The following is a 26939-nucleotide window of genomic DNA, read 5'->3' as shown; positions in this document are numbered from 1 at the left end:
CTCTCAATGTCTCTCCCTCTTTCTCTCTGTCATTCTGCCTTTCAAATAAACAAATACATAAATCTTACAAAACAAAAACAAAAAACAATGCCAGGCAAGGACTTAAAAGAAACAAGGCTACACTATGAAATAATAATGATAAGATGGGAACAATCCTGTTATTTTACAGAATCATGGAATAAGGAACACCAGTCACTTAACAGTCACACTTGGGACAGTGTCATGCAATTAATGTACAATCACCACTAGTTGGCTAAGGACAGAAAGGAACAGAATTGAAGAAAACATAAGAGGCCAACAAAGTCTGGATTTTTCTAGAAATTATCCCAGCATGGCCCCAAGAAAGTTTGTGGCAAGGCAGAGCGGGAGCCCTGGACTCCCTTTTTGCTTAAGGATATTCCAAAACTCCCCTTTTACAGCAACCAGGGGCATGAGTTTTCTACATCTGTGGGAAACCTTCTGACTGCAGGTGCACACAACTCATTGTTAGGAGGAAAAGGTCATACACAGCAAGTTTGAGTTTGGGTGGCTGGAGTCAGGGTCTGGATGTTAGTAGTGACTCAATCTCCTGCTCACTGTCCTTGAAAACCCATTAAAGTCCCTCAGAAATATCTAGAAAATGTTCATAACTGCTTGTGCAGGGTGTTGTGAAAGTTGGCCTGCAGGAAGTAAAAGGGAGATGGTGTTCACGTGGCTGGTGAAACCCGGAAGCAATTCAGAGTCACATTTGCCTAAAGGCCCTCCTCCCTTCCAGGGAAGGTGTTTCTGCGCAGAAGCCTCTCCCCTCCAGGATTAAGTGGCATAGAGACAAGGAACAATTGTAAAGAAAGAGGCATCCGTAGCCAACACACACATGTGAAAATTCTGGGCGGTGATGAGAGAGGAACCCAGCAGTCCCATGACCTAACTCAGGCGGGACTGCCAATGCAACTCCCTCCCCCTCACTCTTTATGACTAAGAGACTTGTTGGCACTTGCAGGATGCTTGGCTGGACATGAGCTGCAAGGTAATGGCTGATTCTGGAAGTCTTGAGGTTTCAGAGCTTTGTGGAAGGACCTGGAATTAGGGCGGGTGCTTCCTGAAACCTCTGCCTGACTGTTATACTAAGAGAGTTCCCACCTAAGTATCTCCTTCTATTTTATCTCAGGGGGGACATTTGTGGGTCCTGGGTCTTACAGCATCATCCTGCCCTATTTTTTTTTTTTTTTTTTTTTGCATGAAAAGAGAGTGGCCATTGTCATGGCCTGTTCTTCTCCCATGCCTGCACCACAGCATCCCTCCCAGAGAGTGTCTTAATTAGGGAAATGGCCGGGGGAAATTAGGAGAAAGCAGATAAAGAATGGATTTCAAGAGGTTTCAGAAAGAAACTGAGTTCCCAAGGGAACTTTCTAGGGTCTTCACAATGGCAGCACAGAATCCTGGCAGTTGTTACCCTCCAGTTATATGTTGCCATGCATCGATCTAGACAAGGACAGCTCTCTGCCCTTTATCATAGGGAGCTGGGAAGGCAACGGCAGCCAGAATTTAAAATTTTGAAAACTACAAACATGTAAGTACCCATCCCTATCATAGATTCTTAGTCGACTTATTGAATCCCTATACCCCACTTCTTTGTCGGCCTTTTGTAGACCACACACTTAGGCAGGAGAGAGGGAGGACATGACTGGGCAGAGAGGTCTCTCAGACCTTCCCAAGGTACCTCCCTTGGGATAACTTCTATACCACAATGCTCTGATGACTAACACGAAGCAGCTGACAGTGTTAGGGCACAGTTGTAAGACATGCAGGGATGCAGACCCTTCCTGACGGGGCCTCACAGCTCTCGAGAACACCAGGGAGAACCTAGGATTCTGATGCTCCCCTCTAAGGGTGGCCCAGCACCTCAGAGTTCTGCCCAGGGGGCTGTTTCAGAGTAGACGGAGGTCAGCAGGGCCTTCTAATTTTACAGCACCCAATTTCCTAGAGCCCAGTAGGAGCAGTCATGGTGCTGAGGGCTCTACCCACCAAGGTACCCTTCTCTGGATCGATTTGGCACTGAAGGTTGGCCAGTGCCACTGTGGTCAGCATGACCACTGAGGTCAGCAATAGTGCGGTGAGAAGGGGACCATCTGTTTCTTAAAACTGGCTCATTCCTCCACGCTTGAGAGTGGCCAAACAGAATTGGCTACCCCAGCTCAGTGTCCTGGTCCCAGCAGACAGCATGGGAGAGATGTTGGACGAGGAAGGAAGAGCAAGAACCTGCAATATCACCAAAAGCAAGGTCCCTGCACTTAAAGGCATCCATATAAGAGCCTCAAGACACAGGAGCCATATAACTGGCCCCAGCTCTCCTCATGGCCTGCTACACATAGAAACACAGGAGGACCTGGTTCTGAGGCCCGGTGGTAGACATGGGCTCTGTGTGGAACTTCTAGCCCTTGGCCTGCCTTGTCCACAGGTCTTCATGCCAGCTGACTGAAAGTGGGACACGTGGATGTTCTTTTCTATGTGTGGCTGCTGCAAAGCAAAATACCTCACCCCATACCAACCCCTGAATGGGGCCCTTCTGTTAACAGGAATCTACTCAGTAGGGATAAATAGCCTGTCCCCCACTGCACCTCCATACTCTCTGCTGACCCCACCCCGGGAGCAAGAGTGCTCAGCTTTCAGGCTCACGCCCGAGACCTGCCTGAGCTTCTCCCTTCCCACCCTCCAGTCAGGAAAAAGGGAAGGAAAAGAAAAACTCAGAAACCTGAAGATTGTTTGGAATTTATTCTCTTAAATAAGAATGGAACATTTGTTAAAAAAAAAAAAAAACTTAAAAGCACAACACCTTGGTTTCACAGTAACAGCAAAAACAATGTTACACAATTAAATAAAAACTCACAAAGAAACACACCAGAAACTCACAACAGCACAGGGTAAAAACAAGGGCAAAAAGAAAAGCTTCAGGGAAGGCCAGAGTGGACAGGTGACGTGTTCCTTGGCACAGCTAATCCTCCCCTGCTCTGGCTTCTCTGTACCGCTGCTGTGGGACTCCAGCTTGCTGCCTTTCCCTCCCTCGTGCCCCCCGAGCTGAATGGCTCAGGAAAAAAGTGATCCCCTTAATTCATGGTTCAGACCTTCAAGGCCATCGTGGGTCCCTTTGCAGAGGTCATAGGAATGTTCCACTGTCCTGCAGAAAATTGCCAGAGACACAGTAGATCCCGAAACACAGAAGAAAGTTGAAATAACAAACCCAGTGGAGCCAATAGAGAAACTGAAACACCAAAGGGATAGAGGGGTATCTGCTTCCCTGGGATTCCTCACTAGCCACAGACCCCTGCTTTCTTGGTTTGTTCTAGAATCAATTTTCTGAAGTTAGAAGTGTGTACTGCTCATTTTTGGAGATACTCAGACCTGAAAGTCCTCTCCTCTATAGGTGTACTGTTCTGGGACTGCTCTGCTCCCTCCAAATCCAGAGCAGCACAGTTTCCAGTGCACAAGCTGCTTAGAAACATCTTCATCAGCATTATTTAAGGTCCAGTGCATAAATAAGTATCTATCCATATATATACATAATTATGTATTATATATGAAATTAATCCTATACACAGATAAATGTATATATACATATATATGTGTATATATTTATATAAATATTTACTAAATATTTACAAATCACCATTGATACAACTCATTGGATAGGGCTGGGGTGGTAAGGATTGCAGAATCCTCTCTGCCCTACTAAAGGGTTTTCCAGAAATGTCTAGAGGGAAGTGGCCTTGTGAAGGGGTAGGATTTCCTAACTTCCCACTATCAGGCAGGAACCCAGCGTTGAATGCAGTTCTCTGCACAACGTGGCTGTTCTTCTAGCTGGTGTGGGAAATGTGTGCATTTCCTAATGGCCCATCCAAGATCCCATCTATAGAGCCAAATGGTTATCATGCAAGGGGGGTCTAGGATGGGGAGCAGGCCACTTGTGACTTTGCAGATTTTAAGATAAATTTTCCAAAGACGACAGATTACTAACATGGTTTTCCCACTCCATTTCTCTGTTGCCTGCACCACAAATGTTCCCAGATGAGGAACTCTAGGAGAAAAGCTCTTCACTCCTTTCCTATGACACTCACAGCCTTTATACTACACTATGGGATATCTACTATGCACAATAAAAAGGGGCTCTTTGGACAAGAACTCCTAAACCTTGCAGCTGAGGGTCTCACGTTCATGGGGAAAATTCTCTTATCTGGGGGTTTCCTTTTTCTGCCTGTTGTAGTGCAGGTACTGTGAGGCCAGGGAAAGACAATCTGTGCCAGGGCCACTATCTGCGGCAGTGAGAGGAAGAAGTTTGGAAATCAAAAATTTACAGCTTTGAGAACAGAAAAAGAGGATTTCTCTAGTAAAAGCACATTACAAACAAAAATATTGTAAACAATGTCTCCCAAACACTAAGTTAGGCAGCAGTTACAACAATAGATTAGGTAACCAGAGAAAGACGACATTTCAAAGCAGATCTAGAGTGGGTGCTTTGAACTTGTTGGCTGTGTTCAGGTTTTTGTTGTTGTTGTTGTTGCTATTGTTGGTGGTGGTGGTGGTTTTATTTTTTGTTGTTGTTATTGTTTTGTTTTGTTTTTGGCAATAACAGTAATTTGGCATGGGGGGTAGGAACATAAAGAGAAAATGTCACAAAATAAAGAGGTGGTACAGAGCACAAGCAGGCAGGGTTAAGTGCTGACTACCCTCACAGCTTTTCCAGCTCCACCTCCTGGAGGGAAGTGGGTCCAGGGAAGGTGGTTTAGTTATACACAGTCAAGTTCATTCATTCACAGCCCTTCCTGGTCTCCAGTGCAATGGAGGAGGTACACTGCACATCTGGGTTAATGACTGCTCTCCTGACACATATTCTGCAACCCTAACTCCTGAGCTTTTTAAAAGGAAACTCTAAAGTAATCAAAGCTTTGGTTTGGGATTTAGTGAAGGAAATCTCTGTCAAGGGAGAGAAAGGAATATATCTCAAGCCAATTATAAAATACCACTCATAAGTCTGTTCCTTTTCTGAAGAGCCTGACAAAAGTGAGCTCACAGGGAAAGTGCCAGTGCAGCATGTCAGGACACAGAGCCGTAATTCCTGAAAGTTTAGGTTTCCAGGGCAGAAACCACTGAATCCTCCCCGGTCTTTCTGTTGTCTAGATGGTTTCTTAAGCTGGGTGCTAGTGCCAATCGTTCACCTTGAGGGTTCAGCTGGGATACCATCCTGGGACTCGCTCCTACTTTAACAGCCATGTCATGTTCTAGCTCAGAACCAACAGCCACAGGAACTTAGACATCCTTGGGACTTTGGTTCTTTCTTGGGTGTTTGATTTTTCAACTACATTGCCAACTCACATTCTCTCCCTGCTCCTCCTCTGGGAGTCCTCAATTCTCTACAGCTCCTATAAATCTGAAATCCACTATACCTTTGATTAGACAGTAATAATGGTAATCTGAATCAGATGGGAAAATGAGCAAACTCAGCTTGTTCAGGGATGACCTGAACTTCTTTGTGTTTAATTCTTTTTAAAGAATCTTCTATATGTCACACACAAAGTCAAGTTTAATTTCTTTGATTTGCTTTACTGAGTAGTCAGGTTCTTAGAAAACCTACCTCTGCTGAAATAAGGCTAACATGGTAGTGCTCTCACCTGACCACACATACATTCTATACTGAGAGTCAAGCCCAAATCTCTGCCTAGATCTCGCGGGTAATCTTCCTCTATTAGCAATTCCTACCCCTCCCCTCCATGCTCTGAGGGTGTCAACTGCAAAGGGAAAGATGGACTACAGAGGGTCTGAAGACTGTAGAGGGCTTAAAAGGCATTCAAGGCTTACACATGGCTTTAATAAAATGTTAGTCCCACCCAGCAGGGCACATAACAACTTTCTCTGAGTATAATAAAAAGGGCACATGCAGTACAAAAGCCAAGCCAAGTTCACAGAGCTCAGCTAGGGTTGCCGAGTTTCATCTGCCCCCTCACAGCACCCAGATGCTGCACACAGCTTCTGGGCACCTTCTACTCAAGGCTTGCATCATGGGAATCTTTCATTGGAAGGCAAAGGGGACAATTTTTCTCCTTTCTCATCAAGGAAATTCTACTACCAACTCCACCATGGTTGCTGCCATTGGCTGATAATCTTGAATGTTTCTATGAGCTTCTAAATGGCTACTTGTGATACATCTGCTTTGAGTCAGAGGAAATATGTGATAAATCAGAAGCATGGTTCTGCTGTCTTCCTCTCTTATATATACCCAGTGACCCAGTGCTGTGAACAATCCAGGATTGTCTTAGGGGCATCAACACTGCTCAGCAGTTTGTGGAACTGTGGACACAGCACAAGGGGCTGAGAGGGGCAATGTTAAGGAAAAATGCAATACAATTCCTGACAACAGGCCCTGTGTCCATGAGACCTCCTAGTCCTGCCCTGCTATGATCAGAGTAAGTTTGTTTTTAGAGGTAGAGATGGTGTCATTTACCAGCAGACATAGGAAGTGCTCATCAAAGTGGGGCAAACTAGGGCTTGACCCTCATTAGAAGTTCAAGTGCTCTGAAGTGATCACTTCGGCATGTATGGGTCAAATGGAAGAGCAGTGATACCTTATCCAGATATCTAAACAGGGAATTTCAAGTTCAGGTTCAAGAATTTCAAGTTCAGGTGAACACAAATCCAGACCACAGGCCCTTGAGGATCACAACTCTATGCTCTGACAAAGGAGTCCTAAACAAGGATATACATGAAGGCCTGGTGACTCTGGATTCCCAGCCAGGGCAGTGAGCACAGTAGCCTATTCTGGATTCCTGTTTATCCACATAGGATCTGGATCAACTACCCTAATGAGTCTGATGAGGGATGCAGGATGGAGTCAGAAGCTTTGGGACTCAGAGTAATCAAACCCCACAGCTTGGTGATACTGTCCCCAGAAGTGCCTACTGGCTCACAGGCTGCCAGTAGAACTCCCCTCTGATCTGCACCAGCACCTCCGACAGGCCATAGAGAAAGGGGACTCCGAACGCAAGCAGCTGGCACATGAAAAAGGAGTCCAGGGGATTTTGGGCCACCTGATGCCCAATTGAAGAAATGTTGCTTTGGAGGTGCTGGCTCATCCCCTTGGCCTTGTCACAGAGGCCAAGAGAGTGACGCGCCACCCAGCCAAACAAGGAAGTGAGGCTACCTGGGGTTCTCTCAGCCAAGCTGGTGGTGGTGCTGGCCCGTCCATTTGTGTCTGCAGTGGGGCCATCCTGCAGTGGTCCTTTGGCCTCCTGTGAAAGTCCACAGTGAAAAAAGGAGTGACTTACTAAAGCACTCAAACCACACAGGGAAATGACAATGTCATCAGTTGGTTTGTCTCTGCTGACCTCACCAACCTGGACCCCTCACACACTAACTCTTTAAATAAATGGACACATGTGGAAGTCACCCAAGCATATCTTTCCACAAGCCCCTGTGCAGTCAACAGAAGCCTCTCGAGAAAGCATGACTTAGCCTGCATGCTAAGCAGATGGGATTCATGTAGTGAGGAACCGCCCTGCTCACCTTGATGGAGAGAGATGGAAGAGCCACTTCCATTTAAAAAGGGGGAGGGGGACAGATGTTTAACACTATGGTTAAGACACCTGTGTCACATACTAAAGTGCATGGAGGGCCTGGGTTTGAGTCAAGCTTTCTGTTAATGCAGAACCTAGGGGAAGGTAGTGGTGATAGTTCAAGTAATTGGGTCTCGGCTACTCATGTGGAAGATCTGGACTGAGTTCCCAGCTCCCAGCATTTGGTAAGTGAACTAGCAGATGGGAGCTTACTCTCTGTCTCTCTGCCTTTCAAATAAATACATAATCTTAAAAAAAAAATGAAAAAAAAAAGTCTTAGATAGATACTCTATAGAATAAGGGAATTAAGGGATTGGCAAGGCAGAGCAACTTTGAGTCAAGTTCCTTTCCAGTATGGAGGGCAAGGCCTAGCTCTTGCTCCCTCTGATCTCAGATATCGAAGAGTAGGGGCAAGGGGGAGACAAGGTGAGACCCCTCCTCGTGTTGCCTTTTCTCTCACCACAGCTGGCTTTCTTGACGAGAGCTCTAATTATGAGAAAATTGAATAGGAAGTCGCCCTCAGCAGCAGGGAGCCCTTCCCTCAGGAAGATTTATTAACAGAGGCACACATCCACTATGTGAGTGAGCTGAGGAAAGGACTACATGATCTCCCAAATACAGCTCAGGTTGTGGAGGGGATACCACCTTAGTGAAGCTCCTCATGCTTTCCCAAGGGAGGCTAGCTTCTCCCCAGACTGTACTGCAACCCTGCTTCAGGCCCTTCCTACCTGCTTGCCATACCCTGACCTATTATTACACCCATATGGTGCCCACTACTTCGCTCCCACTTACAGAATGGATTACCAGTACCTTTGCAGACAGAGGAGCCACCGCCGGTCTCTTCCTCTGGGCGTAGCCAGACAGTCGGTAACAGTAGTGTGGTTTACAGTAGAATTTACCTGCAGGCAGCAAGGAGCAGGGGAAAGGGGAGTGAGTAAGACTAATTCTGAACTTGACTCCCTGGTCTTAGTATACCCCATACCTCTCCTCTAACCACAGAATGCCATCACCACCACCCCAGCCTTCCCCAGGCCAGCTTTCTTAAACTTTGAGTCCAGTCCTCCTCTTCTCCTTTGCCTCAAGTCGGGGGGGAGTAGTGGTGGTGTCTTTTCCTTTGGGTATGTGAAGGCCATTGAGCCATCACCCAATCAGAGATGTGAGGCTTGCATGGAAGGGCCAGCAAACAAAGTGGCAGTGTGTGAAGAACAAAGAGGTGGTCACATGAAAAGTGGGGAACAGCATTTCTGGGGAAACCAAGAATGAATGCAAGAGCAGGGTGGAGGCGTGGAGGCTGCAGGAGGCGGGGCAGTGCTGGGTGTTAACTCTGACGGGACCACCACCACTGCTCCCCTCTCCCACCACCCACCAGCCAGTGCTGGTCTAATGACAGGCTAGGACCTTCAGCAGGTGAGGAGCAGCATTAAAGGAACAGTACAAAGCAAAAGGTCCTGCAATGGCTTATCAGAATAATGGGGCAGAATGAAACAGTGCTGTGGCACCACTGGAGTTAAATATTGTTTCTTAAACTTTCAGCCATGTCTGTATGTATTTACTGGGTTCTGAATGGTCAAAAATCACTAATTCTGGCTTTTCCTATGACACTGGCATTGGAATCAAATCACAAAGAGTCCGATTCTTTCACCTCACTTAAAGGGCTAAAGCTTTTGAAAATTAAATGATAGACCCTATCATAGAAACTGCTGAAACAAGAACAGTTCCATTTCATCTGTCTCATTCACAGAGAGTGCTCCTTAGAAAAATGAGTTTTCCAGAGGGCAAAGTAAAAATCAGAGGACCTACAAGTCAAAGACCATCAAAGTGAGACGGCAGCTTCCTATTTCTTTCTGCCTGGTGATCTTTCTTCTTTTCCTTCAAAGGAGCTGACTTGTTTTTCTTTTTACCTACACTCCACCACCACATACTGAATAGGCTATTAGAAATCTAGCTTCAGGGCCGGCACCGCGGCTCACTTGGTTAATCCACCGCCTGTGGCGCCAGCATCCCATATGGGTGCTGGTTTCTAGTCCCGGTTGCTCCTCTTCCAGTCCAGCTCTCTGCTGTGGCCCAGGAGGGCAGTGGAGGATGGCCCAGATGTTTGGGTTCCTGCACCCACATGGGAGACCAGGAAGAGGCACCTGGCTCCTGGCTTCAGATCGGCACAGTGCCAGCCACAGTGGCCATGGGGGAGTGAACCAATGGAAGGAAGACCTTTCTCTCTGTCTCTCTCTCTCACTGTCTGTAATTCTACCTGTCAAATAAAAAAATAAAATAAAAATAAATCTGCAGTTTCAACATTTTCCCAAATAGAATTTTTCACTAACTGCTGGCACCAGATGAGGACACAGTACCCTTTCGGCTATTGTCAGAACCACCCGACAGCTGAAGGACCATCACTCTTACCACTTGTTTCTCTACAAGGGAAGCTGAGTCAGGGATGGAGATTTATATATTTATAATATATATTTATGTATTACATATAAATATATATTTAAGTTTGGCTAAATTTTGCTTTTATTATGTGTAATAAGCCCCTCTGTGTTTATGAATTTTGGTAAAAGGTAGTAGTATTTGGATCACATATCACTTTTTGGGGGTTAAGAAATAGGCTTCCCTAACATGATTGTTACAGGGACCAGCAGCCATGTGGTTTAGCACCATTCACCCCAGAGAGGATGTGTGATCAGAATGGGCCCTTGCATACCTCTTTCCCTCTCCCCACTCTTATAAACAGTGCTGCAGGAGCTGGCTTGTGATTAAAGCCAAGCCAAGCAGAGCCACTCTGGGGAACTGATACCGATGGTGAAGTTCTTGAGAAGGGCAGCTCTTCTTCTCTGAGAACACTACTGGGAAGGAAGATACAAATCTGATCCTTCAACTTTAATCTGACTTGGGTCTCTATGACTTTGGCCAAGAACCTTGTTTATTAGAGTATGAGAAAACTACAACCAGTTATTGCTACCTTCATTCCTTCACTCTATTTTTTTTCTTGCATTAATTTGTTTTTTCTTACTACAGTAGAATTCTAGATCTTAAAATACAGCTTAACCAAACTCAACTCAATTTCCTTGAACCCTGCTCTGGCATGCTAAATTAACAGATAATTAAGTTTCAGAAAGAAGTCCCACAAGCCTAAACAAAATGTAATTTCCAAGATAATTCTAGAGAATTGTTTTCTCTCATAAGGCATTACAACACAATGCAAGGAACGCGAACACTGAGATCAGATCTCAGTTCATATTGTCTCACCCATTCAACAGCTGTATGAACTATTTAGCCTCTTGAAATATGTTCTCTATAGAAATGAATGCACTACCCATCTCACAGGTTGAGATAATCAAAACCATATCACATGTCAGGTGTTGCAGCTGTTCAATTATTGCTCCTTCCAAAACTCATCCTGATGGCAATTTTGCCTCTCTTTTTTTTTAAGATTTTTATTTATTTATTTGAAAGGCAGAGAAATACAGAGAGAATGAGAGAGAGAGAGAGAGAGAGAGAGAGAGACAGACAGACAGAGGGGGAGAGAGAGAATTTTCTATCCACTGGTTCACTCCCCAACTTGTCCCAACAGCCAGGTCCAGGTCATGTCTCCCATGTGGGACTTGGACCATTTTCCACAGCTTCTCCCAGGCACATCAGCAGGGAGCTGGATTGGAAGTGGAGCTGTCAGGACACGAGCCAGTGCCCATATGGGATGCCAGTGTCTCAGGTGGCAGCTTAACCACCTGTGCCACAACTTTGGCCCCTATTTTTTACTTTTTAGATGAATGAAAAGAGCTATTTTTACTTAAGGTTTATCATGTGCAAGACACTATTTTAATTGCTTTATGTCTTTCAATTCATTTAATCTTCAAATAACTAAGTAAGGTAGTTACTGTTATCTTCCACCTTTTCCAGCTGAGATACAGAGGCTAGGCAATCTGCCCAAAGTATCCTAGTCATTAACTCTCAGAGACAAGATTTGAACCTAAGAGGATGCTCAGAGCCCACACTTTTAGCCACTGCCTCCATTAGTAAATCCAGCCAGGATAATGCTATAAATTACCTACAAATTAGGGATGATGCAGTCAACTGACTGATTATAGATGACCTAAATAGAAAAATCTGCATAAATACAAGAGTGACTGGAAAAGGGATTTGGAGTAAACAGATGGCTACAGAGCAAGAGTGAGGTAAACTGGGCCATTTATTCATTCACCCAACAGCTTCTGAGAGCCATTAAAGGACACTAGGAGCCCTTTGGTCAAGAAGACAGTCCTCTGGATGGAGCAGCTGATGTATAATTAAGTACCAGACAGCAGTGAAGATTGTATGGAGAGTTCAAACAGGTGCATGGTGGCATCTGGGAGGCTACGTCACATCAAAAGGTCTGGGAACAGCTCTCTGAGGAAAGGATGATGTAGAAATGTGGATGAAGAGAAGCCTACCCTGTGAAGGGTGGTGCAAGTACACTCCAGGAGAAGAGATAGCAAGTACAGAGCCCCAAGGTAGCAATGGCTCCCTCGTGTTTATGGAATGGAAGAGAACAGTGTGAAAAGAGCACACAGGCTGGGTGGGTGCCAGTGGATAGGTTAGGGTAAGCTCTTTCAACCTGGACAGAGGCTTCAGTGAGTAGGAAGATGGAAAGCAAGTGATTGGTGAGATCTGACTGCTCTGTGGAAACATACTGTAGGGCAGTATTGGAGGCAGGGAGACCAGAGGTCTGGGCTGAGGCTCAGCAGCTGGTCCGAGTGGTAGCAGCAGACTGTTCCCAGGCTTCTCCCTACTGGGAACTGCCCTCTACAGGCCCCTCAGCAGGTAGGGCCTGTGTTCGTTCCTCAAAGGGACAGGGAAAGATGTGACACACTAATTTAGAGTCTTGGTCGTAAAAGTTGGCAGCAACCAACAGTGAGTCTGTGTTTGGCAAGAAAAAGAGTAGCTCTGATATGGGGCAGACTGTAGCCTTTAAAAAGAACTGAAGGCATGAACAACCAGCAACTTGGGCAAAATGCAGACTTATCTTTAAAGTTTATCAGTTTGGAGTTGACAGTGGCCTGGAGTGACTCACTTCAGAATCCCTGGAATGGATCACAGAGGTTATTCAGTACAAACCAGCTCTTATTAGCCATGTAAACTTCGATAAGCAATTTATAACTTCTCTGGATGCAGTTTCCTAATTTTTAAATCATAATAAAAATGGCTACATTACGGGGTTATTGTGAGAACAAAATGACGTGATGTGTACAAAGGGCCCAGAGCAATGATTGGGTTATTTTCTTTTTCTTTAGCTATGTCTTTTCTTATGTGAGCCTTTTCAGGGAGATTTCTGAATGACCATAACCTGGATGAAGCATAGCCTAAACTTCAGTACCTCTAAAATTTTGTTCTTTTTCTCTGCTCCTCTGACAGATGAGGGAGATGTCTATGGAGGTGCTAAACTGAGGAAAATTTTATTTGCGATAAAATATGGGAAGTTGGTATGGACCCCTTGTCCACCACCACCCCAGGGTCAAGAATAATGCATTCAACCAAGCTGACCTCATCCTGTGCCAACGTCATAATCATTCCATCTGAGCTCCTGTCCTCCTCCTACCTGGCATGACATGTCTTCCCTTGATTCAACACCCCACACTTTTCTCTCAAAGTCTAACATAAGATCAAGTAAGTCATTCCAAATTGCTCTTGAACTTCATTGATTTCCTCTCTCCTCCCTAAATCTCTACCAGGTGCGACCTATACCATGTATCTGAGCCCTCACTCATATACTCTCACACTGTCTGCTTTGCTTCATGCCCACTGTCCTCACCATGCCCCTCAGAGTGTGCTCCTGGAGGCACATTTACACCTCCTCTTTATCCTCAAGGGACTATAGCAATGATGAGCACACATCTACAAGCAAAAACAAAAAACAACAACAACAAAAAAACTTGCAGGTTGGACCCAGCATTATAGTGTAGTGAGTAAACCTGCTGCCTGCAATGCTGGCATCCCATATAGTTGCCAGTTTCTGTACCAGATGCTGCACTTCCTATCCAGCTCCATGCTAATGTGCCTGGAAAAAGTAGCAGAAGATGGTCCAAGTGTTTGGGCCCAGACTAGTTCCTGACTTCTGGCTTTGGCCTGGCCTAGTCCTGGCCATTGCAGCCATCTGGGGAGTAAATCAGTGGAGGGAAGATTACTCGTGTGTGTGTGTGTGTGAGTGAGTATGTATGTGTTTGTGTTTCTCCCCATAAATCTTAGGAAAAAAATACCTGTGGGTCAAGGGACTGGACTTTGAGGGATTTTCTTCCAGGCAGATCCTAAGGCAAAGCCCAGCTAAAATAAGTTGATCATTAAGGACCATAAAAGTGGGCTGGGGGACTGCATCTACCAATTCCCATCCTGGAGTCAAAGGTGTTATCCAGATAGCAGGTGTGTGGGAAAAGTAGAAAAGAAAATTTGATATCTAAGAATTTAGCTTCCTTATCTAAACTGTCTTATTCTTTCCCCACTAATGGAACAAGAATGCTATAATGGTAAAGTTCAGTCTTTCTCAGTTCACTACTTCGGGCTCCTTTCTTGTTCCCTCTGACGGACTGCCAGTTTATTCACTGGAGGTTTATTCAGAGTAGGGCGTGCAGTGACTGTGCCTTATTCATACAGTGTCCCCCTCCTGCATGACGTCACCTTATAATTGCTCCACAGTGAAGAAATCACCTGTCACTGTAATGGACTTCATGCCTCCTATGTGAGGATTTACTTTCCTCTCTAGTTAACCTAGGTCTCTTCATTACTTACAGGTGATACAGCCTCCCATTAATTTCCTTCAGCATCTTACAGGAATGGTATAGGAGGCAGCAACACCTTTGGCTACCTATTTCAGTTAACTTTCCACATGGGTAAAAGGAGCTAAGTTTTCCCTACCTTTTACCATGTTCTACACATGGTTTTAACTGCTTCATCAACTCAATCCTCAAACAATCCAGTGACATAGGTACTGTTATTACTCATCCTTTAATTAATGGTTATCATGCTCTGCCTGCCAACCTCTATCAGGCTCTGTTATCAGTCTGCCTTATTCTCTACTTTCTACCCTATCAAAACCTTTCACTGTAAAAACAGCAAGTGTCACAAAGGGCTAGGCCTTGAATACCAATTAGATTTAGGCCAGATGCAATGAAGTCACAATTCATCAGCTATGGAGTGACAAGATGCCAATGCCAGAGCAAGGAGGTACCAGCAAACACATTTTAGTCATTCCAAGAGGCATAATCTGAGAACCCAGGAGCCTGGTATTTGGTTACAACTTGCTGTCAACCTTAGACAACAAATTTGACTTCTATGGACCTGTGACTCCCCTTCTAGAAAGATCTGTCCTTATTGGGTTCCTTTCATCTCAACACCCCATCATGAGGTGAAAAAGCAAGTGAGTTTCTATGAAGTCTGGGAGATGACTGAGGTGAATGCATTACTGAGCAACGCTATGAGACAGCCTGGTGACTTTGGGAAATATTTATAAGAACAAGTCTTACAGGAAAAAAAAAAAAAAAAAAGAACAGATGGAGATGGATGGGAAGAGTCAGGGGAGGTAAGATGAAAAAGCACACACAGAAGAACGCAGTCAGGGGCCCCAAGGTCCTAGCACCAATGGAGAACAGTGTCCTTGAGCTTGGTTTCTAAGTGTGGGCAGAGCTGCAAGAAGACTCACCGTCTTCGATGTCATAGGCATAGGCAGAGAGGCGCAAGGTGGTGGCGCAGTACTCGCATTTGAAGCAGCTCCGGTGGAAGAACTTGCCTTCAGCACTCAGCCTCTCCATCACGTAGACTCGCTTCTGGCAGAAATAGCACGTGTCACTGCCTCCCAAGTTCTGTGGGAACTCCTTCTTCATGGAGCCCTGCAGGAGGTGAGGAGAGGGAAGGGAGAAAGGAGGAGCACCTCAGGGCAGTGTCTCTCACTCAGGCTGTCCTGCTGGAGGTGCACAACCCTCTCTCTGTGAGTAAAACCAACCCTCACTAAGTGTTTCTGGAGAAAGACTATGAGTATTGAATGGCTATGGATCACTTGACTTTGGGCTTTCCAACAGGCAATGGCACTACTGCAATAGTTGTACCATCTGTGCTTCTGGAAAACCTTTACATGAGGTGGATTCTGAATCAACATTGAGCAAGAACCACGAGGAATCCTAAGCCAGTTTGCTTCTGATAAAGGATCCAATTTTACAGAGTTTCATAACAATCAAAGCAAGTTATTTGTCAGAATTCTGTCTCGAGGGTAGCATAGATACATACAAGGGCACTTCAAAAAGTTCACAGAAAATGGAATTCAAAGATATTTATTTTGGCGTAAAAATGTTTTTAACTTATTTATTTCAGAGGCAAAATAGTAGAAAGAGCTCCCTTCTGCTGGTTCATTGCCCAAATACCTGCAACAGCCAAGGCTGAAGCTAGGGGTTGCCACATAGGTGGCAAGGAACAAAATTATTTGAGCCATCACTGTTGTCTCCCAGGGTACATATTATTAGAAGGAAGCTAGAGTCAGGAGATGGAGCTAGGAATTGAAACCAGATACCGTTGTGAGACACAGAGATCAATGGCTAGGCCCAAAGACTGCTTATGTGCAAAAGTTTTGAAATTATGAATAGTTTTCATGTGCACTTTCCAAGAACTTTTTTGAAAACCCTTGTATTCTCAGTGTTCACATTGTTATATATATAATTAATATATATATTAGTCCCTTGAACTCTAGATTAAAAGCTACTGATACACCATATAGCATTCTAAACAACTATTGCTGTCCTAGAAATTCAATTATCAAAATTCAGACAAACCTCAAAAAAACATTACCATTACCATTACCTCATGGCACACATTGGCTATACAAGTTAGTAAGTTTCTTAGACCAGGTTTGTTTACCAGAGCTGTGTTATGTCTAGCTAGTCAGTGCCTTTGATACATCTCTTACCAGTTCCTTCTTGTCTAGAAGGGTTTTGGGCTGCTCTTTCCTTTGAAGCTGATTGGCTATCTGCTCAGCCAATGAGCTCACTCCGCCTGTGTACATCTTTATATACTTCTATTGATTGGAGATTATAAATGATCAGAATGAAGAGGAAAAATAAGTAAATTAAAAAGATGGAAAAATGTTTTTGAAAGGTATAAAATGAATACAAAGTGCAGCAGCAAACCATGCCAACACAGTGCCCACAAGCAGGGAAACTGGGTGGTAAGAAAAACACCGTGTCAGTGTCCACGCAGAGATGCCAGCATAGGATAGAACGACGGCTGCAGGAAAATTTTTCTTCCATGGGGGAGAATGTAGCCTTTCACATCTTTTTGGAATATTCAGTTCCAGGGTAATGGAGAGTTAAGAAGAAAGGATAGAGGCAAATACAGAAGAGAGTGAGAAGGGTCTGTATCTCAGGGACTCCAATTACAAATAAAGAATTTAGGAAGGTCAACTCCCATGTAGGTCGTGGATAACCAGAACAACCACTGTATCAGGGTACAGGAGAAGGCTGGGAAGGTTATTTCTTCACTTAGAAAAAACCAAGCTATTCTTACAAAGGCTGACTCTCCACTGGAGTAGCAGATGTCAACAGCTCTAGTATTATTTGTGATCATCTCCTTCCTCCTTATTATGCTTTACTGGAAGACGCCTTCTCAGCTATTCTCCCAGTTGATATTTAATGGGGGTTTAACTGCTGTCAGGAGGCCAAAGCCTTAGTCTGGATTGGGCATCTTAATGCAAGCTGCAGCCAAGCAGACAAGCTGCCCAGAAAGTCCTGAGAAGTTAGAATGTGCATCTATTCCAGAATGACTTACTATCACAGGTTAAGAAAAGATAAAAAAGAAAAAAAATCCAAACAACTTGATCCTGTCTTTGGCAAAGTTGAAAAAATAATAGGAGAAAAGGGCTAAGCTTTCACTGTAAGCCATCCTGTTCGCATCTAGGCTTGAATTCCCACACAGTCCAGCTTTGGAGCCTGTCCCCAGGAATGCAGGCAAAATCTACTGGCTGTCCATGTCCAGGTCATGATGCTTCTTGGAGGAACTACATGCAATAGGGGGTCCTTGGCCAAGCCTGAGGGGCTCTAACACTTAATTCTGACTCAGACACTCCAGGACATACTGGAGATGTGGTCTGAACAGACAAACATATAATGCCTTGTAAGAAAATCACTGGCCTGAGCAATGTCATGTCCCAGGCTGAGCAGGGACAGATAGAAGTATTCTAGGGTGCCCCCTAGAATTCTGTAAATCAGGGAACAAAAGAAGCACAAACAAGAAAACAATTTCTGTTTGGTTCAGGTGGCACTAACTTCATAGGTTATATTCATTAGTGGCCGAGAAAACAAGTGGCTCTTAGATCTAAACCTTCTTTAGATTAAGAACATTTAAAGAAGCTTAGGTCTGGAACAGACAGACACCAGGCAGAGCTGAGCAGATAATTTAATAGCTGACACAAAGGGAGCAGAAAACTGCATTTCTTTCATCCTGCAGCAGACAAGTGACAGTGTGAACCAGACATCAAATCTGAGGCTGGGACACCAAGCATGCCCTGGGCCCTCACTGCCAGCCAGGACCCTTCTCTCTGACCAGAACCACCCCCCTGAGCAGTTACAGCCTGGGGTTGCCACGTGCAAAGGCATTTGTCACATTCAGTTCTCAGCAATGTGATAACATTGACAAGCATTCCCCCAAGACTAGTGGAAGACTCAAATTCTATTTGTTACTGACATGAAGAGCAGATGGTTTCCTTCTCCCGACCCTTAAAAAAGTAGCTGAAATGTGGCAATAACTGGGCCTATCCTCTTGTACACCACACACATGCATACTCTTTCATACACATGTACCATACAGTCTGCAACTTGCTCAACAACAGGAAGCATAAGCCCAAAGGGCAATAAGATCCTCCAATCTCTGTAAAGTCTTCTACACTGGCTTAGTGCCACTGCAGGAAATAGCAAGATTCATTCCTCAAATGATTACACATCGAGGGGCACCCAGAATACTGCATATTTGCCCTTCCATTTAAGAGGTTTAAATACACTGTGGTTCACCATTTGTAACACATATTATCATGAAGAAATCTGGACTTTAAAAAGCCAATGGCTGAAAAATTTTTATCATTATTTAATATAGTTTAAATATAATCAGAGTAGGTGTACTTTGGTAGAACTGATGAGTTAAACACAACCCAGTAAAAGTTAGCAGCAACTTATAACTTCACTCTCTGGCCACAGACTTCACACATAAAACAGACGTGCCTACACACACACACACACACACACACAGGCAACGGGCTTCCTGTAAGGGAACAGGCCCAAGTTAAGATGTGTGCAACCTCCCTGGAGCAGACGACATTAGCGAAAGTGAAGTGAGTACAGGCTGCAGAGGGAACGCAACTTTGCCAAGTCCCAGGTCATGCTACCTGTCGGAGGGAGTCAGAGGAGGGAGAGGCAGGGCGGTTGGAGGAGCGAAGGCTAAGGGAAAGCTCCCACTGGTCGACAAAGAATCGACGAGAAGGTTCAGGCTCTGGCTATAAGAGAAAAATAAAATCAATGGAAACATTACAGTCACTGATCCAAACACATAATCTGGCAGCTTTGGGTTCTCTTACCCTATGCCTTTATGTAAACAACACATGTTGTAAAGAAACATTTTCAGTACCCGGAAGCACCAGTGGCTCATTCCAGGCTTCTGTTTTGCTTTCTACTTGCGCTGCCCTAAGCAAAGCGTGCTCTGGAATATGGCCTGCAGCTGTGAGCCACCTGTGAAAGCCCGGTCCTCTCCTGCTTGGTGTTCTGACTCTTCACCCTCAAGTGGACAGTGCTGCCAGGTAGGAGGTGCTGGAGGCACAGGTGGTCCCTTGCTAACACAGGTGCTCTTTGTGCTGTGTGGGGAGCCCTCACTGGCCTATCTTGGGATTTCTCCTGGGTAAAGAGATCCTATCACCAGTCCATTAGCTGTACAAACAGCAAGCGACAGGGACTGTAAATCTAGAGGAAGCTTGCTACTTCTTCATGGAAGCCAGGAACGGGTATCTCTTTCTTCTCTTGCTAATGTTTAGCAAAGCTCTGCTTGCCAAGGAGCTGGCTGAACTCCAGGCAATGATCAGGAGAAAAGACCCAAAGCCCCCAAGTCCTCTGCAGACTGCACACAGCATGTATAGCAGAAGTGGGTCGGGACTTCCTCATAGGGGGCCCATGCAACCAGGAACTCTGCAGTCACCAGAGAGTGAGAAGGTGGCTGAAAGCTCTGGTAAGTAGTAACTGTTTCCTCACACAGGAGGATCAGGGTGAAGTATTTGCAGGCAACTGTCAAGGTAATGGGAAGCCCTCTGCCTCTACAGTTCTAAGCAGAGGCATCCTGGCCATATTTCAGCAACACTCGCTTGGTGGGGATAGGGGCATGGCAGTTACCTGGTACCCCACCTGCATCTGCTCCAGACTCTCAGCAGGCTTACTGGCCCTGAGCAAAGCTCTGGGGGCAATCAGCCCCACAGGCCCTCAGAGGTCCAGAGAGACCTCTGGAGAAGAGTACCTCCCACTGTGGGGAAACCAAGAGGTGATGGGAGGCACAGGGCGGCTGAGCAGGTGGCAAGGAGCGAGTGGACGAGTACACAAGCAGGAGTGTGGAGTGGACAGGGAAAACCCTGGGAAAGAATGTCCACAACACAGCTCAAAAGCATCTGGCCTGGGGTCCTATACTGAGGAATCCAGAAACCAGCTCACAGGGAAAAGGAAAGAATGAGCTTTGCAAATCTTATTGCCTCCTGAGCTCCAAACCCCACCAGTCCTTGTGTGCACCGTGGCCCCAGGCTTCAGACTGTGTCTTCCTACCAACTTCCCCTTTCATGCCTCATACTTCTTTCCTTCCACTTTTAGGCACCGCTTTGTCCAAAATCATCAGCACCTCATTAAATACGCATTACTCCAAATGTAGGGCATGTCCCCGCTCAATGAAAATGCCTATAGTTCTTCATGAGGGGAACACTGCCTGTGGGAGAAGGCAGCCCCCTTCCCCTCAATCCTGGTCTCTGTAGGACACTCCCTGGCTACTGCTAGTTTGGTGAGAGGGCAGAGAGAGATGACATTATGATTCACTTCCTAAAGGAGCAAAGAAGTAAATTTACTGCTTGGTCCCAATGGCAGTTCTCAGGGAGGAAAGGCAGTGGGGGTAAAGCTGAGGGCATAGCCTTAGTAGGAATGAACTCCCAGAGGATAAGTATGATTCTTCACTTCTTTCAGAGGAGGCCTAACAACAAAAAATGTTTGATAAAGTAAGCAAGCTTCCTTACTGGGGCATCTCTGCTTTCATCATGACAGCCAGCTATAATCAGGAGTTTTCCCCCTAGCCTTTCAGAAAAGATGGGCTGAAGCTTTTCATTATGCACTCCCATCTTGCCATCATCTTCTTTGCCCTCATTCACTTCATACTCGGTCATTCCCACACTGGTCAGAGCTTTGGTTCTCACAGAATTCCTTCCTCCTATGCAGCAATACCTGACAGTCCAATGCGATTCTAGCACTGGCACATATTTTGAGGGCAGAGGTAGCAGGAGCTTGGGATGGAAAGGTGACAGAAGTAGGAAGTCATTAAGGCCCTTCACAGTAACACACTTAGGATTAGCATCCCACCTCAACTGCTGGGTGGAGGAACGCTGGGTGAAGTGAGTGCTACCTGCATGGGTCAACACTGATAGCACAAAGGATTCTAACTCTTGGCTAAGTGACAAGAGTGTGCAAAAAGCAAGGGGAGAGGAGAATGTCCCCCATACTCCCTTCCCACTGCCCACCCCGCTCCCAACCACAGCGTGCCCCATCTGTTTGCTTCTCAGCATCCCATGCCACGGGTTCATGCTCTTTTACCCTCTCATGGCGGGGACTCTGCTTGCCACGGTTGTCAGCATCAAGATCCCTGTAAGTCTGTTGGCAACAAAGTAGAAACTTAAGCTCCATCCCAATGTTCTCTCTGGACCTACTAACTGACAGTGGGAAATTTAGTGCCAGAAATTCAGAGTTCATTTCAACACTGTCTCTCCAGATCCCCATCCCAAGGAACCATGGTCCCATCTCTATCTAATTTCATGACTCAAGGGCAACTTTCTGCACAGCCATCTTGCTCACCTGCCCTCCACTGAGGTCAGCTATACAGACAAGTAAAGAACTACGGTTAGTACAAAAGTGGAACAAACGTATTTCTTCCACACAGGCATAAGATCAGAAGTGTTATGTGGAAGACTCAGAAGGAGAGGCAGGTTAGAAGAGTGAAGCTTTCCACAATAAGACATTAGAAAGGAAAAAGGAATATGGAAGTTGGCTGGAATTAGTGGCCGATACAACAGTTCAGAGGAACTCCAGGGTGGGAAGTGGTCCCTGGAAAGTAACATGAGACCAATTTATAAGGTACTAAAGAGTCAAGTAGGCTGACTGGAAGCATTTTCAGCAAATATACAGGAATACACATGTAAGAGGGATGGAAATCCCTAAGACAAGCTCATAGCTGCCTCACTGGCCTGAGGAAATCATTACTATAGTAACTGCAAGAGCTGGGAAACCAGTTCTTTCTGTGGATAACCAAGGGCTCATTCACCTGTGGCCACATACAGTGGAACAACTGACCCAAGGCTGCAGACATGGCCACTCCTTTCCAGTACTCAGGAGCATGTCTCCACAGGCAGGATGAGACTAGAGTTCAGGCTCCAGAATCACATGACACCCCAACTAAATTCTGCCTCAGCTACTTACTGTGTGGCCTTGTGCAAATTATTGGACCTTTCTACCTATACCTCAGGCTCTTCATGTATAAAATGGAGCTAATAATAGAGTTGTGAGAGCTGAGATAAAACATGAAAAGAACTTAGAATATTGTCTGGGTAAAGACTCAAAATTAGTACATATCCTGTGATATCCTGTGTAGAGACAAGGCATAGGGCAATTACAAAATCCACAATGGCTCCATCCTTAGACCCAGGGGTACAGGCTGGGTCTTTAAAATCAGACGCATTATGAGTGGCCATTTTTTAAACAGGCAATCTTAGTTGAGAGAATGTCTTTCCATAGATCTGACCCTTGAAACAAGCATTTTATTTTATACAGATATGCCGTTCTATAAATATACTTTGTGTAAGTGTGCTCATTGTCCTCATTAACTACATCTATGGTTAGCTACTATAAAAAGTAGTTCCTCAATGGTCAGCCTCAGGTATGAGTGGGGTGAATGAGAAAGGGCATATAGTGAAAAGAAGTTGGAGAAACAAGAGGCAAGGTTCTCAGAATCAAAAGGAACCCAATTAATGTAGTGACACCTGATCAAACCTTCCATATGTCCTAACTATATCTCACTGGACAGAAGGAGAGAAAACACTGCTTAAATGGTCCTTTATAAAAATGTGATGCCCTTAGGGATTCTGGACCTTGAATCTGTGGCAAATACAGCTGAGATTTTAAGCTGGGATGGCGCAGTCATATTCCTGTGGTGGTGTGAGACTAAATTAAACCACCCAGGCCAGAGTTGAATATATGATGCACTATACGGCTCATTTGCAGAAGTCAAGGTGACTTTTGGCACAAATGGTCTAAACAGGCAGGCAGGAAGACATAGGCAGGACAAGAGGGCATGCAGAGAAGATACCTGCTGGCTGGCACGTGCCCGACAGGGAGGTGGAGTAGGGGGAGGAGTGAGGGTGATCACTTTTTTGGGGCAGGTCCGAGAACGCTCCTTTTCCCGTTGCTTTTACAACAGACAAAAACAGAGAGAACATTGTTGAGACAGAGGACCACTCCCATCCTCAACAGCCAATCGCTATACAATCAGAGAGGGTGGCTGGTTGTAGCCTCTGGGGGCCTCCTGGTTGCTGTTAGGTTCCAGTTGTGCAGGTAATCTACAGCTGGTTAGAATCTGCAGTGCAGCACTTTCTAATACCAGGGATCATGGGGTTTATCAGGTACGCTAGTGAAGGAAGAAGTCAGCTTGATTACAAGTCGAGGGAAATGGCAACCACCATGAGGCAGATAAAGAGACCACCTCCCAGTAGCCACGTCTCACGCCAGGGCATTCTCCAAGAGCCCAAATATCATGCTGTCCCACCCCTGCTTCCCTCCTTAGTCTTCTCACCTACACATTCAGAAGGTTCTGCAAAACTATAAACAAATACAAGTATAAGTAACAGACCATAAAAGTTACACGTATTTCACTAACGGAAAGTCACACAGAGGGGTATGTCCTCATTCTGCCCCTCTCCATGTATCCCCTTCTTTGTGAGTCTAAGAGTCAGAAAGCCCCTTGTGGTATGAGAACACTCGCAAATTCTCAGGCCTCTCTGATACCTTCTGGAGTAATTCTCCACTTCCCTAGACCCAAGAGGCCATATAGGGGTAGCACACATGGAAGGCCTGGGGGAAGAAAAGCTGTGGAAGTCAGAAGCCTGGGGAGTGGCTCCATCACTGGTTCCAAACTCACATGACAATCTGTGTCAAAACCAAGGCTGCTTAGTATGCAGGGTTTGCCTGCAGGACAATTTTGGAGATCAAAAGGCAGAAGGGTGGGGAAAGGAAGAGCCATAGTATTTACAAAGGAGAGTGAAAAAAGTCACTGGCAATAGGGTTGTTACTCATTTTGCTTCTTCCACACTATGACCTAAGTTGAAACTGGTCCTTGTGCTAGCTTAGCCACCATCGCTGTGCCTGCCACACCCTCGTGCCTCAGTCTGAACTACTTCAACAGAGACACATGGTGAGTCACTCTGAGGTGGTACCATCAGGCCCCCAACTCCCCACAGGTGACAGAGGACCAGCTATCACTATGGGTGAGAAGAGGCCCCTGGCACCACTGAGTTCTTCTGTTCCAGATTATGTAGCATGTGGCATTGCATTCTAACTCTACTTTTCAGGAGATAAGTTATGATGGAGAAACGCATGATTTAGTGTTGAAAGGAAAGCTGTATATGAATATATATATATATTATATTATATTATATATATTATATTTATATTTATTATATATATTATATAGACATAATAAGGATCATTACAGCTCACCATAGGGCTATCTCTCTGTGGTAAAATAAATCTACAATTCCCAATTCCTTACAACCTAAGGCATACAAGAATCTAATAGCATTTACTTTGCTCAAGTCTCACTTCTCCATCTACCCAGCTAGTCTTTTCTAATTGTAACCTCTGTTGCCATTTTGCAGAAGCTATGTTTGACTTTAATGACTATTCTGCTTCCCAACTCTGCTTGCCAAATACCCAGATGTCAAGCTGTATAGACTAACAACATTCTTTATGTAGAACCCAGCCCAAGGCTAGAGGTGGCCAAACATTTGATAAATACAAGCAAGCCCCTAAAAACCAAGACCCCAACATTCTCAATACAGTCAATCAGATGACAAGTTGAATAGAGTCCTCACAAGGACAGAGGCCACAGCTCAGTCAGGTTCCTTATATCCCATTTGCTGATCTGCAACTTCCTAGCAAGCCCATCCCAACTGGCTCCAGACATTGCCACAGTGTATGTGAAGTCATTGGCTCATCAGGTTGCTGTGTTTACTCCTGATCTCCCTTGCCCTTTGTTTCCACCTCATTCATCCTTTAAGAATATTTTGAGGGCCAGCTGTTGTGGCACAGTGATTTACGCCATTGCTTCCAACATCAACATCCAATACTTAAGTGCTGGTTCAAGTCCCAGCTGCTCTTTAAAATTTTTATTTATATATATATATATATATATATATATATATATATTTGAAAGTCAGAGTTACAGAGACAGAGGAAAGGCATAGAGAGAGATCTTCCAACTGTTCATTCACTCCTCAAATGGCTGCAACAGACGGGGCTGGGCCAGGACAAAGTCAGGAGCCTGGAGCTTCATCCAACTCTTCCACATAGATGCACAGTCCCAAGGATTTGGATCATCCTCTGCTGCTTTCCCAGGTGCATTAGGAGGGAGCTGGATTGGAAGTGGAACAATCGGGACTCAAACCAGTGCCCATATGGGATGCCAGCACTGTAGACGGCAGCTTAACCCACTGCACCACAGTGCCTACTCCAGCTTTGCTTCTGATCCAGCTTTCTGCTAATGCATCTGGGAAAGCAGTGGAACATGACCCAAGTGCTTGTGCCCCTGCCACTCATGTGCAAAACCCAGATGAATTTCAGGCTCTTGGCTTCCGCCTGGTCCAACTCTGGAGAATGAACCAGCGGATGGAAGATCTCTTTCACCTCTCTTCTGTCACTCTGTGTTTCAAATAAAATAAAATAAAATCTACTAAGAATATTGTGAGTCTAGAGTTTCTGAAATCTCTTCAACAAATACTCAATCAAAGATAACCTCTCAAATCACACCTGCAGCTGGACTTCGAAGAAAGGGGTAAGCAGATTCCTGATGAATTTCTTCAGAAAAACTCCCCAAGGCATAGAAAAAGGGGGAAGTTTGACAGTTTGGACAATGGTCCCAAGATCCACCACAGCCTCAGAGGACCTAACTTGAATGTGGCACAAGAAAGGTTAGAAAGAAACATGTTCCCCTGGACATAACATAAACAAAACCCAATTCTGTACCTCACAGCACCCCCACCAACTCTAGTACACAAGAGGCTGCTGAAGCCAGGGTGGAAGATGCTGATGGAATCAGGGATCAGCTCATCTGACCTCTCAGCATCTCATCAGTCCTGGTGATACCAAAATATGCCTCAGTTAATCTAGGCTCCAGTTAGAGCAGGAACTTGCTTGACTGTGACACGTGAAAAAAAAGTGGAGGCCTTCAACCCCCTGACAGCTTTCCATTAAAAAGCCAGGGCCAGTTCAGCACTGCTTAGGAAAGGCATTCTTCTGGGAGATCCTGCATAGGTTTTAGTGAAAATTTCCTAAAAGAGTATTTTAAATGTCTACAAAAAAAAAAAAAAAAAAGTACCAAAGAATGTCTCTAACCAGGGTGTGAAACAAAAATTATAGTTCAAGACTATTTTCTTATTGAATATGCTAGGCTCTTGCACCCCAATTCTCAGGCCTGGTGGGCTAGAGGATTCTCCCTCTAATGGTCATGAATACACACTCTAGCAAACACATTAACCTGGGACAAACATTACAATAGCAAAACCCCTAAGGGGAAGGTATTTGTACACCATAGCACATTACTTCAGTTACTTTCAATACCAAATGAACAGTCTGCTCTTGTAACCAGTTTCTCAAATCCCAAGGAGTTAAACAAATCATGGGAGCTAGTCAGCATTACCTGTCAAGTATTCTTCCAGAGTCAGTGCTCAAATGAGCACAGAGCCTTCCCACATTTGTGAGCTAGGATTTATAAGCACAGGCCTGAATTGCTGGCTAACCCAGGAGAACAGGCAAGGTGGCAGGGCCTGGGGTGGCAGCCCCCATGTCAGTATGGAGCAGTTCC

General features: G+C 45.1%; 1 protein-coding gene across 46 annotated transcripts in view; it reads right to left on the bottom strand.

The window, feature by feature from the left end:
- MICAL3 (microtubule associated monooxygenase, calponin and LIM domain containing 3) overlaps nucleotides 1-26939 on the bottom strand; it is a 232899-nt gene that overhangs the window by 66035 nt on the left and 139925 nt on the right. For 28 of the 46 annotated variants that reach the window (XM_008250134.4, XM_089304321.1, XM_008250137.5 and 25 more), the window contains 7 exons: nucleotides 23172-23270; nucleotides 21407-21463; nucleotides 18967-19074; nucleotides 16501-16608; nucleotides 15247-15433; nucleotides 8391-8479; nucleotides 7169-7256 (listed from right to left, as the gene is read on the bottom strand). In XM_008250134.4, the coding sequence (XP_008248356.1) occupies nucleotides 7169-7256; nucleotides 8391-8479; nucleotides 15247-15433; nucleotides 16501-16608; nucleotides 18967-19074; nucleotides 21407-21463; nucleotides 23172-23270 (736 nt within the window). Of the gene's footprint in view, nucleotides 1-7168; nucleotides 7257-8390; nucleotides 8480-8562; nucleotides 8656-15246; nucleotides 15434-16500; nucleotides 16609-18966; nucleotides 19075-21406; nucleotides 21464-23171; nucleotides 23271-26939 lie in introns of those variants that run through there. The other 18 variants (XM_089304311.1, XM_089304310.1, XM_008250147.5 and 15 more) reach the window with 4 other exon arrangements.

The sequence above is a fragment of the Oryctolagus cuniculus genome, chromosome 9, assembly GCF_051225735.1.
Source record: "Oryctolagus cuniculus isolate XC-2025 breed Fujian yellow rabbit chromosome 9, ASM5122573v1, whole genome shotgun sequence".
Lineage (NCBI taxonomy): Eukaryota > Metazoa > Chordata > Mammalia > Lagomorpha > Leporidae > Oryctolagus > Oryctolagus cuniculus.
This window is presented reverse-complemented; position numbering and strand designations above follow the sequence as displayed.